Here is a 15704-nt window from a genome sequence, read left to right as displayed (position 1 = left end):
CGCATTATTGTATGAGGTAATATTTTTCTTTTGACTTTTTAGCTACTTAAGCAGTCCTTTTTATTCTTAAATTTTGTATATTCTAATCATACAATATACTACCATGAGAGTTGTTTGGTCATTTTAAAACAGTATCAACCTATGGTCTGCTAGAAACCTATTTTATATTTCACATAGAAGGGATTCATGTATTTTACAGTGGGCTTTGAGGCACTGCACTTTTACTGTGTATATTCACCTGAGGAAAAGTTCGGAAAAAATCCTTACATTTCCATAGATGTGGAAAAATTGCAATGTCAAATGAATTGGTTAAATAATGGAATTATGTATACAATATCTAAGTTTGGTAGGTTTGCTTAGTGATTTTTTTTTTTTTACTTTTAAATATCTAAAAATAAGTGTTCATATTTAAAAAGGAAAGCCATTGTATTCAAAAGCAAAAGGTGTTCCTGAACACGCCATCACAGTGCATAACTACATGAAAGAGCCTTCAAGGCATCTTCAGCCCAATACAGAATGGGAAACACGGAGGTTTAAAATAAATGCCCTTTATCCTCCCTGTAAGTTAGAACAAGTTATTCAATCATGCATTAAGACCTTCTCAGACAACCTTTATAGGTCATGCAAAAAAAATTATTTTTTTTGTTCCAAGTGAACTGTTACTATTATTAATGCTTCTAACTTTACTCAGGCATCTGGCGTCGTAGGTACAGCCCATAAAACAAACCTTCGTGGTTTACTGATTTTAAAAGATCAATCAAATATAGATAGTGCTTTCGGGGCCAATATTTAAGGAAAAAGGGTAATCCTTTCTAGAGTCATTCTATCCGGCTCTTGCGTGAAAATGAGAAACGCGTGAGGATACTCGACGGAACAGGAGTCAGAGAAATGAATTGCACAGGGAAAGACAAGTACTACATGCCAAGTTGGAATCAGCAGACAGTCTAAGGGGAAAGGAAACGTTCCACAGCTTGAGGAGCAGCTGGACAGGACTCCTTCCAGCCTCTCCCGTGCAAAGTTTGCAGTTAGGTGAGGTGAAGCGGCTTTTGCCGCAGCCGCGCGTTCGGGCGAGCTCGGGTTCACAGGTTTGGGGCGCGGCGGAAGCAGAAGTGCAAGGACAGCCTGGATCGGCCGCCGCGGCCCGTCCTGCTACTGGAGACAAGACTTCGCCCCGCTAAGCAGACTGGCCTAGGGCTGACTAGGGTGACTAGGGGATCCCAGAGGCTATTTTCCCTTTCTCCCGGCAGCTTCCGTCACCCTGCACGTAAGGAGTGCTCAGATTAATTTTCTTTCCGGTCTTGATTGAGATTCGAATATCCTCTGTCCCGACCTTTCCTATCCGCCCTCTCTGCCCTTCTTGCCAATGTCCTCGCCAGCAAAAGCCTCTAGTTGCGGCACCGGGAATGTAGCCCGTTTAACGCACTCCGGGGATCTGCTGGGCCGTGCTCTCCTCCGAGGGCCGACAGTGTGTCTCGGACCCCGGGTGGACTCTCCCATCTGTGCATTCTGGTCCCTCCATTTAGCAAAGAGAAGTGTGGAACCTGCGCCGGCAGCTGAGCCGCCTCGGCATTCCCCAACCGCCCGCAACGGTGCCCGAGGCTGCCGGATCCGCGCCTGCACGCCCGGCCGGCCTCCCGCGCCCCCTGCTCGTGCGACCGCCGGGTCTCGGCCGCTCGCCGCCCCGTGCCGTCCGGAGGAGCCGCCAGCCCCTCAGCGCCCGTGAGAGCCGCGTCCGCGGAGGCCTGGGGAGCGTCGCCTTTTCCCTCCCGGGCCGGACCCTGCTGGGCATGCTCAGTGCACCTCCTGGAACCCGGCTCTCCCGGGGCCAGGATCGGGTCTCCGGGTTTTCGCGGCTGCCGAGGGGGCGCTGGGGAGGAGAGGCTGGCAGATAGTCAGCGCCTTCTTCCACGCCCAGCTGCGGCCGCCCGCACCGCAAGATACGGGCCAATCAGGGGCCGGGGGCGGGGCTTATGCCGTCACGCCCTCCCTCTGGGCTTATTGAGAGTTCTATCAAGAAATTCAGTTCGGAGAGAGGAGAGAAGGAGAGAGGGGCAAAGGAGAAGGGAGAGAGGGAGAGCGTGCCAGACAGGAAGGAGCGCCCTAGAGTCTCCGAAGCACGAAAGAGATAACCAATTAGGAATTTTTCGGGCAACTGTCACCCACCCCGAGAGCAGCCAGAGACTCACCATCACCCCAACTCTGACGTTTCCTACAAGAAGTTAGAGACTTAAGCAGTACTGACATCGGAGGGAAATGGTATGTTTGATGCTGTGGAAAATACCCCGGAGCTGAAGAAGTGCAACTGGATGTTGTGTGTGCGTTAAATACCAGAAGAGCTCAGACCCCGTGGGTAATAGAGACGAAATGTGGAGAGAATGACTAACGACAAATCTGTGAATTTGTTCTCTGGAGTTGCTAATTTGCCAGCCCGAAGCAACACATTTTACAAGGAGGAAACGTTTTGCTGCTTCTGATTTCTTCCCAAACTGGTGCTACCAGATGCATGGCTTTCTATGTGCTGAAACAGCTCATTTCTAACTGCAGCATACCGGGAAAGGGGAAAGGTTGAGGCAACTAACGTAAGTATAAAGTTTCACATGCACAATTGTAAATTTTGTGTTTAGATATGTCCTCGGTGTAGACGAGGGATGTTTGTTATTGGGTAGACGGTTGGGGCAGAGCTCACCTACTAGGCTGTATCTGCATCCCTACCTGCATCACTCTGCCGGAACTAATCGCGGGCATCAGCTACCGTGCAGCCTAATGCAGATAAGATTAGAGCCTGGGTACTGACCAGTTCTACTCAAGTAGGTAGCTGCCTGGAGCCTTGCACCCGTTTAAATTGCAGTTAGGAGGGCATCTAAGCAGAAGGCTTTTTACCTGCGTTATTGAGTTGCAGTATTTACGTGTGGCAGATGTTACTAATACTACAACCGGAGATCGGGGTTAAGAAACTGCATTTTTCCCCCTCTTTTATGCTCAGTAGAAAATATTGTGCTGTTACATGGAAATGTTAGCTGCGTTTCACTTATATCTTGGCACTCTCTTCCACCTCTAGGATAAGGAATCCTATGTTATTATATATATTCTAAAAGTTTTAATGTGTTTCTTAATTCTAATGGTGATAATTTGGCAACATGGAGAAATGAGAGCAAGGTCTGGGTAAGAAACTGAAGGTCTTGGTATTGTGCTTTTAGGCAATGAGGTTATACAGTGGCCAGAGACTTGCTTCTGATGCTGCAGCAGCATGTCCGGATGCTTGCTTCCCAGTAAAATTGTATTTAGAAGGCAGTTGAAGAACTGGGAGGAAAGAAAAAAAGATAGTCTTTTTATAAGAAAGAGATGACTCAGTGTGGCAGAGAAGAAAACACATCACGTATGACATGTGAGAAAGCAGTTAGCAGGAACCATAGCTAAATAGTTAGTGTTTTTCACTGGCTCCCAAAAAAACTAAGGGAGGTGGGTTAGAAGCCAGGAGGCGGGTAAGACGGGGGCGGGGGGGGGGGGCGGATGGAGGGAGATGGGGAGGTGGGGGCATGGTGGTGGTGGAGGGGAAGAGGAGAACAAGAACGCATGTTTTGAATTAAACAGTGTCCTGAAAACAGTGTGGGTGAATACAGGTAAAAATAGCAGCTGTCTTTAATTCAAAAGTAGATAATTTCATTTTCTCTGGGCAAATGCAACAAGCAGGGGATATTTAGTATTTTTATCCACAGAGTTAAGTTGCAAACAGTGGCAGAACAAACTGCCATGTTTACTAATATGCAGTGGGGAAATGTGTTGTGATATTTCGTGACTGTGTGCTTTTGTTTACTGAAGAATAATGTTGTCTATATGATTGTGTTGACAGTGGCTGTCTCCAAATAAGTCATGAGATGTAATGCATCCTCCAGCCCATGCACGCTTCCTCTTGCAATTTGTGCATCATTCCTCAGTGGAAACCTTTAAACCCTAAAATCCAGGAAAAGAAAATAAATACATTATCATGGACCTGAGGGATTTGTACCTGTTGGCTGCTCTGATTGCCTGTTTAAGGCTGGATTCCGCAATAGCTCAAGAACTTATTTACACTATTAGAGAGGAATTGCCTGAAAATGTGCCCATAGGAAACATACCAAAGGATCTGAACATTTCTCACATCAATGCTGCCACAGGGACCAGCGCCAGCCTTGTCTACAGACTGGTTTCTAAAGCTGGGGATGCCCCTTTGGTGAAAGTATCCAGTAGCACTGGCGAAATTTTCACAACCTCCAATAGAATAGACAGAGAAAAACTCTGTGCTGGAGCCTCTTACGATGAGGAGAATGAGTGTTTCTTTGAACTTGAGGTGGTGATCCTCCCCAATGATTTTTTCAGGCTGATCAAAATTAAAATAATTGTCAAGGATACCAATGATAATGCCCCCATGTTTCCATCTCCTGTCATCAATATTTCCATCCCAGAAAACACTTTGATCAACAGCCGCTTTCCAATTCCATCAGCAACAGATCCTGACACAGGCTTCAATGGTGTACAGCATTATGAATTGTTAAATGGGCAGAGTGTTTTTGGACTGGATATCGTGGAAACTCCGGAAGGAGAGAAGTGGCCGCAATTGATTGTTCAGCAAAACTTGGACAGAGAACAGAAAGATACCTATGTGATGAAAATCAAAGTAGAGGATGGAGGCACTCCACAGAAATCCAGCACAGCCATACTGCAGGTCACAGTAAGTGATGTAAATGACAACAGGCCAGTGTTTAAAGAGGGTCAAGTGGAGGTGCATATTCCAGAGAATGCTCCCGTAGGCACCTCTGTAATTCAGCTCCATGCCACTGATGCAGATATAGGCAGTAATGCTGAAATCCGGTACGTTTTTGGTGCCCAGGTCGCCCCTGCAACCAAAAGACTCTTTGCTTTAAATAATACTACTGGGTTGATTACAGTTCAGAGGTCCTTAGATCGAGAGGAGACAGCCATTCACAAAGTGACAGTGCTGGCTAGTGATGGCAGCTCCACTCCCGCTCGAGCAACGGTTACCATCAATGTCACTGATGTAAATGATAACCCTCCAAACATAGACCTCAGGTACATTATAAGTCCCATCAATGGCACAGTGTATTTGTCTGAGAAAGATCCTGTCAATACAAAGATTGCCCTAATTACAGTTTCAGATAAGGACACAGATGTGAATGGCAAAGTGATCTGTTTTATTGAAAGAGAGGTCCCGTTTCATTTGAAGGCAGTATACGACAACCAATATTTGTTAGAGACGTCCTCTTTGTTGGACTATGAGGGCACCAAAGAATTCAGCTTTAAAATTGTTGCCTCTGATTCTGGGAAGCCCAGTTTAAATCAGACTGCTCTGGTAAGGGTTAAGCTTGAGGACGAAAATGACAACCCACCAATTTTCAACCAGCCTGTAATTGAGCTGTCAGTTGCTGAAAACAACCGTCGTGGGTTGTACTTAACAACCATTAGTGCCACAGATGAAGACAGTGGGAAAAATGCAGATATTGTTTATCAGCTTGGACCGAATGCCTCCTTCTTTGATCTGGACCGAAAGACAGGAGTTTTGACAGCCTCCAGAGTCTTTGACAGAGAAGAACAAGAAAGATTCATTTTTACAGTAACTGCCAGGGACAATGGGACCCCTCCCCTCCAAAGCCAAGCGGCTGTGATAGTTACTGTTCTGGATGAAAATGACAATAGCCCCAAGTTTACTCATAATCATTTTCAATTTTTTGTGTCTGAGAATCTGCCAAAGTATAGTACTGTGGGGGTAATCACAGTGACAGATGCAGATGCTGGAGAGAATAAAGCTGTGACTCTTTCCATTCTAAATGACAATGATAATTTTGTGTTGGATCCCTATTCTGGAGTCATAAAGTCAAATGTCTCATTTGACAGAGAGCAGCAGAGTTCCTACACTTTCGATGTCAAAGCCACTGATGGGGGGCAACCACCCCGTTCCTCTACTGCAAAAGTAACTATAAATGTCATGGATGTCAATGACAATAGTCCAGTTGTCATTTCACCACCTTCTAATACTTCTTTTAAGTTGGTGCCTCTCTCAGCCATTCCTGGCTCCGTGATAGCAGAAGTTTTTGCTGTGGATATTGACACTGGGATGAATGCTGAACTTAAGTATACAATTGTGAGTGGGAACAACAAAGGCCTGTTTCGGATTGATCCAGTAACAGGTAACATCACTCTGGAAGAAAAACCAGCACCTACTGATGTGGGCTTGCACCGATTGGTGGTCAACATAAGTGACCTGGGATACCCTAAGTCTCTGCACACACTTGTGCTTGTTTTTCTTTATGTCAATGACACTGCTGGCAATGCCTCCTATATCTATGACTTGATTCGCAGGACTATGGAGACCCCATTGGACAGGAACATAGGCGATAGCAGCCAACCCTATCAAAACGAGGACTATCTCACCATCATGATTGCCATTGTCGCAGGTGCCATGGTGGTCATCGTTGTGATCTTTGTCACCGTTCTGGTGCGCTGTCGCCATGCATCAAGATTCAAAGCAGCTCAGAGAAGCAAGCAAGGTGCCGAATGGATGTCCCCAAACCAGGAGAACAAACAAAACAAGAAAAAGAAAAGGAAGAAAAGAAAGTCTCCCAAGAGCTCTCTTTTGAACTTTGTTACCATCGAAGAGTCCAAACCCGATGATGCAGTTCACGAACCCATCAATGGGACAATAAGCCTGCCGGCTGAGCTGGAGGAGCAAAGCATAGGTAGATTTGACTGGGGTCCGGCACCTCCAACCACCTTCAAGCCGAACAGCCCTGACCTGGCCAAGCACTACAAATCCGCTTCTCCACAGCCCGCTTTCCATCTTAAACCAGACACTCCGGTTTCCGTGAAAAAGCATCACGTGATCCAGGAGCTCCCGTTGGACAACACCTTTGTCGGGGGTTGTGACACCCTTTCCAAACGCTCTTCCACTAGTTCAGATCACTTCAGTGCCTCAGAGTGCAGTTCCCAAGGAGGCTTCAAGACAAAGGGCCCCTTACACACCAGACAGGTAAATGAGCACTTTTACTGGTCTATAAGTACTGCATACAAGTGCCCAGTCAACCAGTATTAACGTGCCAGTGTGTCTCTTGTTTTGGTCTAACTTTAGCTTAGTTATAAAGAGGGGAAAAAAAACTTGACCCCTTTTCTATTCCTCTGGGGCTCAGTCAAGAATTTTTAGAACAGCTTTGAAATTTCTGAGTTCTGAGAGTTATTTAAACTCCCAGTTTCCTTCAAATGGCAAAAGATGAAAAGAGGAAATTATTCCAAAATGTCCCAAGATAACGTTTGCTGAGGAAGAAAACCTGTCCTGATAGGCCAAATTCTGCTCCTGGGGTTTCCAAATTGACTGCTTCAAGATTTTCACATTACCGTTTGATCTCAAAAGTCACCTTCAAATCTCGTTTTAAATGATGTTTGAAGGTGTGACTATAATTATGTTACAGCTGTGGTTGCTAAAGGGGTTAATTTTTTTTTAGTCTCTAAAAAAGATAGTAGAATATTAAATGTATATCAGCTGTGAAGCACATGATTGTTGATAGATTGCAACTAAGCCATATAGGAAGTCTTCTCTTTAATTTCAGATGATTTTACTGTAATATAGTAATTTGGGGGTTGAATAGAAAGGTTTGCAGATTGTCCCCAATGGCCAAAGTCCTCTTTCAAAAAATAAAAAAAATAAAAGAAGAAGGAATACTTTCTCCCTAATAGAACTGATTTATACAGAAAAGAATGAATCCATTGTAAATATTCTCTCATCTTAGTAATGCATAAGTGATCTGTCATAACTCATTTTAAACTGTGAAATATGCCATATGAAGAGGGATTAAGAGGCTGAGAAACTCATATTTCAACCAAATCCAGAATTAGTTTTTCTTAGGTCTAATAATTCCTTGTTAATAAAGATTTAAATGCAGCGCTGTCTAATTTATTTCACTGGTTGCTTGTCTGTTGCCATGAAATTTGAGTGTCAATAATAGCCTGTAGATGGCACTAGGGTATCATGTCCCTTGTGCTGGCCAGCTGCCAATCCCACAGTAGCAAGGAAAGGGAGAGGGAAAGATCAAGCTGGTACTATAGCCAAAGATACCTTTTATTTAATGATAGTTGCTCTGGAGCGACTAGCATGTCAGTTCATTTGCTTGCTCTTTGTGATCAGCTCTCACACACCAACTTTCTAGGATTTTGTAATCCAAGTTCTATCTTTGTTGGTATTGAGTCCACCTATGGTGATGACCCATCTGAATTTGTTAAAAATAAGGAACATACAGATTTTAGAGAATCAAGTAAAGCAAAATAAATTTTCAGGATAGTATTGACAGTCATTGCTTAGTATTTGAAAAGTCAAGAGTTTTTCTTCTTTTTTTCCTGTGGTGGTGGGACGGGTGAGAATGGTCTATTGAAACTCTGTCTCTCACCATCCAATGTTTGTTGCTCTGCAGTGACTTTAAGGTTTCATGGTAGTAAGATATTTATTAAAATAATTTTGGCAGTGAATCACAGAGATTCTTTCAGAACATTAAGTATAACTCCTACGATTTTACAACTAAAATCTACATTTCTTAAAAGATTAAATATCTAGAGCATTTAGAAAGTACAAGAGCTTGAATGCACAGGATGAAAGGAATTAAAATAAGTCAGTTTGGAGGTTCTAGAGGAGAATATGAAGTTATTGGATATACATAGAATTTGGAATGAGTTATTTTCATGTTAACTTCATGAGCTTTTTAAAAGAGGTTTGATGTTTTAAAGTTAAGAAAATATCTGAGTTTAGTAGAGGTTTATAAATGTTGGTAAATAGTTAATCATGATGAGAAAAGTAATTTTTGAAACTAAGTGGATTTAAATATAAAGTTGCTATTTTAATGAAAAGAAAACATGGCTTTTTATTATTTGCTTTTAATGGGAAAGTCACTCAAAATACTGATGATATTTTATGATTTGCATAATATCTTGAAAAATATAACACGATTTAAAACTTTTCATATAAAATCTGAAATTTGTTTTCCAAAGACACATGCTGATATTATTCCCACGTCGTCATCTTTCTTTTCATATTATGTGTGGTGGGTATTATGAGCATTGATGTACAGACCCACTTTTTCTGACTTCTTCCCCAAAGTTGAATCTATATATAGTACAGTGACATAAACGTTAAGTGCATTTCAGCAAAGTATGGGAAAGATCTTTTGTTGAGGCTTAGTCAGTCATTGGAAATTTGTTTGTACGATGTAATCTTTGAAATAAGATGCTGAGTAATTCTCTAACTGGAACTAAAGTGCATTTTAGACATTCCTTGAGACCATGTGTTACCGTGCTGTTCTCCTTGTAGGCATTTCAATGTTCAAATTAGCTATAATTCACTATTATGGTAAAGAGCTACTGAAATGGCTTTGCTTACTTACACCTTTTAGAAGTTTTCATGCTGAGAAAGAAAAATTGCAATGTTGTAGAAAAGGAATACTTCTGGAAGTAAGGACAGGTGATGGTGATAGCAATGTGTACAATTTTACTATGAAAGAGGCATATTTTCTATGAATGAAGAACACACATATATATACTATCCTTTAAATTATTTTTTCACTGAACTATATGGCTGTTATTAAAGATGTTCTAGTTAAGCTAAAAAGTAAAAATTCTTTTTTTTAGCTCCTTCACTTCAACTAGTGGCTTCACGTAAATACAAAATGTGCTCCTGAAGCAACACAATTTTGAAAAAGTAGGGTTTATTACAACAAAAGCTTTCAAAGGGATTTATAAACTAAGGTATAATCTGTGAAGATTTTTAGTTGAGTGGGCAAAGATTGCTGTTAACAGAAACACCTTTTCACTTTATGGTGCTAGTTGATGTGTGGGGTAAAATGCAAGATTCTTGAGCAAAGGGTTACCAAACTTAAATATCATGAGTTTGTATTGTCTGTGCAATGAAAACATAATGTCTGACATTTACACCATGAGTTTGATTGTAGTGCATTGATTCTTATTTTGTCTGTCCTTTTTTCCCCTGCTGTTTTCCCTCATATGATATAAAACAATCATAAACCACATTCCTCAACCACTCTGTTTTACTAAACTTTCATTTCCCTTGAATATAACAAATCTGTCACTGAATCTTCCACAAATTATTTTTTTATGAATTTTGGGAAGTACCCTTAGTATTCACAGATTGAATGAAATGTCCCTTTTTGAAAGAGCTAGATTATATCTTGATATTTATTCATAAATAAACAAAGTTCACTGTTATAAGGTTGAGAAGATGACAACATTATCATTTCCAGTAGGGCTTTAAATGATAAAGCTCATTGGTATATTTTCTCTAAAAGGAAAATATCTTCTTAATGAATATGATTTTTAAAAGATAACATTAAGTTCTCAAATTGTAAGGTGTCTCAGAATCATTTGGAATGTTTCTTAAAACATGGGTTGTTGGTCCCCAATCCCAGAGGTTATGGTCCAGTATCACTAGGGTCAAGCCTGAAAATTTGCATTGCTGACAAGATCCTAGGTGGTACAGATGCTGTTAGTCCAGGGACCACACTTTGAGACCCACTGCCTCAGCATATTGGGACCAGAAATTTCAGCCCCTTTCCCTTTCAGTTTATCATTTCCAGAGGACCTGTATTTGCATACTCCAACTCTCAGCTCTTATTGACAGCAGTTTTATTGTAGCTGGAAGCTTTACAGTTAGCTGTTTATTGCTGTTTCCCAGCCTGGTTGACAGCATTTGGGGAATTAATTTTCTTGGCCCCATTGTGCTTTTGGCAGGGGTATAAATGAAAATGTTGAAGAATTAAAAAAGTGACCTATTTACATTTGACAACTTCTTACGGTAATAAAGCAATCTGTAATAGTTGTACTGTGAGTTTGGTTCAGGGTAAACAGTTACGTCTAATTTTCTAAATGAAATGCTTATTTTAGAGCTTAAACATCCTTACTTTAACTTTTCACAATCTAGAGTATTTGCTCATATATACATTTGTGTATATATTGAAGAAATTATATATTGAAAACGTGTTTGCATGCCATACTCAAGTGTATACATATACTTTTATAGCATAAAGGGAATTAGTTTATTCCCAATCATTCAGAGATACTATATTACTTTTATGATTACTTTTCATTTTTGAGAATCCCACTGCAGCTGTTACTGAAATGCTGTTATGTCATGTAAAATGCACAAGATAGTCATAGAATTTCTATTTAGAACAGTAAGAAAGAAAAATAAATTGAAAGTGAAGGGAGCAAATGTTAACTAATGTGAAGCTAGCAAAAACTTTAAGATATTTTAAACTGTTAAATTTTGCAGTATACTGTGAGGGATGAACATAGGTGGCATATGGAAAAAATTGCTCCTCAAGATGCAAATTATATTTAAAATGTTATCAGTTGTGATTTTTGTTTCTACGCCTTTGCTAAGTGATCTATGTCATGAAATTAGTAGATACCCAGACCCCTTGGATATTCATTCAGGAATTTGAAATGACCATGGGCCATCCATTCAGCCTGGCTACCTTTCCTCTTGGTTTTGTGAGACAAATATTTTATATTTTTTTTCAGTTTGATACACCTAAGGTATAAAATTCAAGTTACAATTTAGCCTTTGTTGCTAATAACCTTAAGGAGAATAAAAGTAAAAAGTTACCACTGTATTGGGCATGGACATGTCTACTGATTACTGAACATTTGTTAACATAGAGAAAATAATTTCAGTAGTTAAAATATTCTATTATCTTATTTTTAAAATTTTGTTGCAATGAATTCTATATATAAGCAACACCATAAACTGATGTTCCCTTAGCTTCAGATGAGTCATCCTCATGTTGTCACAGAACAGGCTTTGGCATCATTAAAATTACCTTGTAAATATTGTACTTGTACTAATGTGTTATATTCTTATGGTGTATGCATAGTCTTATTAGTTAAATATTTCAAGCTAAAATTTATCTTCTCATAATAGCACAAATTAAAATATAATACATGAAATAGTAAAACAGAATTTGGACTTAATACAAAAGCTCAGATCTAAAATCAGATTTCCTCATAACCAGTTCTGAATTATTTTGACTCTTAAAGTTTCATTTTCTTATTGACATATAGGAGATGTATGTAAATTACACCCAAAATATTAGAAATGGCATCTTCATGAATTATTTTTCACATTACATTATTTTACATGACAGTACTGAGGTAGGAAAATGAAACCTTTAAATTATCTTCTTATAAGCTCTGTTTTCACAATTATTTTTAATATGTTATTTAGATTGTTTGATTTCTAAATTTTGCGGGTTGGGGAGTGGGGTAATGCAGAAATCCACCAAATGGGAAAAGCTATAGTGCTTGTGTTGGTCCAGCAGTACCAGATTGAGTGTTTGCAGAATTCGAGACCATGTCAACTGCATGGCTCATTTTTAGTACTTTCTCAGTTTGATTTTGTCAGAGTTGAGCTCTTAGCTTGCATGCAGGCTAAAGAAAGAAAACTGTGGATTGTTTACACTTTCACTTAAAATCCTTGCAGTAAGTTTTCTCTGAATTTAGTCTGGTGTTTTCTTGAAGGGGACCCTCTATTGAAACTATAAATTCGTCTCTTGGTAATATTAACAAATCAGTTAATATCATATATTTCATGTAGTTGGAAACTAAGCAAGAATTGTTTTATGTGTATTTTTAAGTTTTTGCTTTCTTGACAGCTGATTTTATGTTTAATATATTTCTCAGAATTTATTACATACCAGAGCCCTAAAATTTATATCAGGTTTGTTGAAATATGACACTAATCACAGACCAGGTATTCGTGAGAATTCAAGAATGCAAGTCAACAAGGGGCTCGCTTTAAAGTTGTAAGTATCTAGAGGCATAGGAGTCATGTTCAATAAGTAATAATGCTAATGTGTTATGACCTTTTTAAAGGTTAGCTCCCCTAAAATTTATATCGGATCACAAAAGCAAATCCAAATGTAGAAATATGACGTCTCAATTACAAAAGGAAATATACTTCACTGTTTAAGATTTCATGAGTTATTTCAGATAGCTGTTAAATCTGTCCAACATTTCATTTGGAAAGGAACACATGCTTTTTGCCTTTGTTTGATACAAACCTATTGGGCTGTCAGTCATCAGAAACATAGAACAAGAAAGATATATTACCATGATTGACATTTTGGTTTTGATTTATATTCTTTTTTTCCCTAAGTCAAGATTCATTAAAATGTGAAGTTCATAAATAAGTTCTACCCATTCTTTAACAGTAAAGAATGATGGCAGGAATAAACTGGGAAAACAATCCATATGTAATCTCTCTCACTCATACTGTTGTCCTATAGGCAGTTTGTTGCCTATAGAAAAGAATAGTGGCAGAATTGGAATTTTCTGAGCCATAATATATAACGTTAAAGCATTCAGAACTTGAAGTCATTCATTAAGGATTTGTTTTTACATACTTATCCATTATTTAAATGGCACGTGAAAATATTTCCCCCCTATCTTTAGTGGTTTGATTGATTACAGTGCTATATGCACACATCACATTTAAAATGATGGACTTGGGACCACCTGTACAGCTGTGAGTGGTGAAGATACATGCACAGGCAAGATCTGTGAAGCATATTTGATTGATTCTTTCTAGTCATTTTACACTAATTATCCCGGAATTCCTTGAGAAAATATATGAAATTAACTTATCTGTTCTTGAAAGGAGTATACTATAGCCTCACCACTCATTAATTTATGTAGATGTTGGGGGCTTCCCTGGTGGTGCAGTGATTAAGAATCCGCCTGCCAATGCAGGGGACACGGGTTCGAGCCCTGGTCCAGGATGATCCCACATGCCGTGGAGCAACTAGGCCTGTGTGCCACAGCTGCTGAGCCTGCGCTCTAGAGCCCGCACGCCTAGAGCCCGTGCTCCGCAACAGGAGAAGACACTGCAATGAGAAACCCGTGCACCGCAGCAAAGAGTAGCCCCCTCTCGCCTCAACTAGAGAAAAGCCCGGGTGCAGCAACAAAGACCCAGTGTAGCCAAAAATAAAATAAATAAAATAAATTAATTAAAAAAAGAACACCATTCACTTTACAGCAGTGCACCATATATACTCAATAAATATTTGTTAATTAAAAAAAAAAATATGTAGATGTTTAATTATGTAGGCTGCAGGAAGGAATGGAAATTGGTTCAGTTTTACCATGTTTGTATAATATCTTGTATTTTAACATTCTTCCTTAGTTTATCTTTCTATCTGACCATCTCTACATTTTACTATTATGCAGCTTTGTTAATATCCACGCTCTGGCCTTTTTCAGTCTGTTAGCAGTTAAGAAATACTCTAATCCCTTCCAGGATATTGAGAAGCTAATGGATTGCAGAGTATTTGGGTCTTTAAGCTTCATTTGTAAATGGTATGAAGAATTGTCATTGAGCTGATATTTGCATATATCTCTTCCAGTGCTAGTTACTTTGCCTCCTTTTTTTCCTCCTAATCTTCAGCTTTCATTCTAAGAATATTTATTTTAGTCGGAAATAAGCATGCCAGTGATAGAAATTTGGGATTCACCTCCAAATGAATGCCATCACAGACAGGGAAGTTCTGGCACATTTTGCATACATCGGTATGAACACAGTGAACCCTTCATAAGCTCTTAGATTGCAGGAAATCAGTGCTGAAAATTAAGTGGAGTTTTAAAGATCTGCAAAGTAGAGAGCTTTGTATAATGCTGGTATTGCCGGTGCCTATTAAATATGAAGTAAAGGCTTTGTAATACAACTAGCTAACACATTCCCTTCCACATTAGAGTGATTTATACCCTAGGGAATTAGTCTTGCCTATTTTTTCCAAATGCAGAAACATTGGATGTGTCTGAAAGAATAAAATCTCAAATACCTGCCTTAGAATGGACAGATTTGCTCTTGGTTGATTCTAGTTATTCAAGATAGATGTTGCAGGCTCTCTCATACTTACTTGTGGTACCTCTGTCCATGGTGTGGCCTTCACCTCTCCTACAAGAATCTCTCAATTGTGTGTATATACTCTCCTCTAAACATAAATCAGATTATAACCCTAGGTATCTATAAAACTGTAGCATTACCATAATGAAGAGAGCTGGCTACTAAGTGAGTGCTTTGATCCTCAAAGGAATTGCTATTGAATCATTTCTCAAACTGTATTTTTAGAATTCACCTTTGCTCCATTTGTAAACAGTGTGTATTTGGAGCACAGCAACTCATTCCAGACATACATAGGTTTCAATATATTTACTTTCATGACAGGGTTCAGTAAAATGCCTCACAGTTCTTCAATGCTTAATGTCTTTGACAGGGCCTGTTAGATATAAAATCAGTGGAAATAGCCATGCCTATTTTTTAAAGATTTTACAAATCCTATATTTTTGCCTACTAGAAAACATATATATAATCCATGTGCAGACCACAGTAGGTACTGTGGACTTGCTGAGAATCATCACAGATGATTGATTTTGAAAACGAAAACAGTTTTTGTTCAAGACAACTGCAATTCAGTAAATGAGGATTTTTCCCTCATTAAGTAAACCTCAAGAAAGAGAAGCATGGAAACACAGGATATATATAATGAAGATGTATCTTTTTTAGGAAGACAGTGTCTTCTGCTGACAGGAGTTCCCTAGTAGATCTTTTCTTGAGGAAAAAAATTGCTGGTGCTTTTTTGGATTTGGAGGTTGCAGCCAAC

The 15704-nt window shown here is 39.5% G+C and overlaps 1 protein-coding gene across 1 annotated transcript; it reads left to right on the top strand.

Moving 5' to 3' along the window:
• The first annotated feature begins 2041 nt into the window (after positions 1 to 2041).
• On the top strand, positions 2042 to 8062 carry PCDH9 (protocadherin 9). Its single transcript, XM_068526629.1, has 2 exons — positions 2042 to 2579; positions 3851 to 8062. Exon 2 carries the CDS (start codon positions 3986 to 3988, stop codon positions 7082 to 7084), a length of 3099 nt encoding a protein of 1032 aa, XP_068382730.1. The 5' UTR covers positions 2042 to 2579; positions 3851 to 3985; the 3' UTR covers positions 7085 to 8062.
• The last annotated feature ends 7642 nt before the right edge of the window (positions 8063 to 15704 follow it).

Source organism: Eschrichtius robustus, chromosome 18 (assembly GCF_028021215.1).
Source record: "Eschrichtius robustus isolate mEscRob2 chromosome 18, mEscRob2.pri, whole genome shotgun sequence".
NCBI classification, from domain to species: domain Eukaryota; kingdom Metazoa; phylum Chordata; class Mammalia; order Artiodactyla; family Eschrichtiidae; genus Eschrichtius; species Eschrichtius robustus.
This window is presented reverse-complemented; position numbering and strand designations above follow the sequence as displayed.

Excerpts from the sequence above, each read along its gene's own strand:
- PCDH9 (XM_068526629.1), top strand. The coding sequence starts at position 3,986 with ATGGACCTGAGGGATTTGTACCTGTTGGCTGCTCTGATTGCCTGTTTA.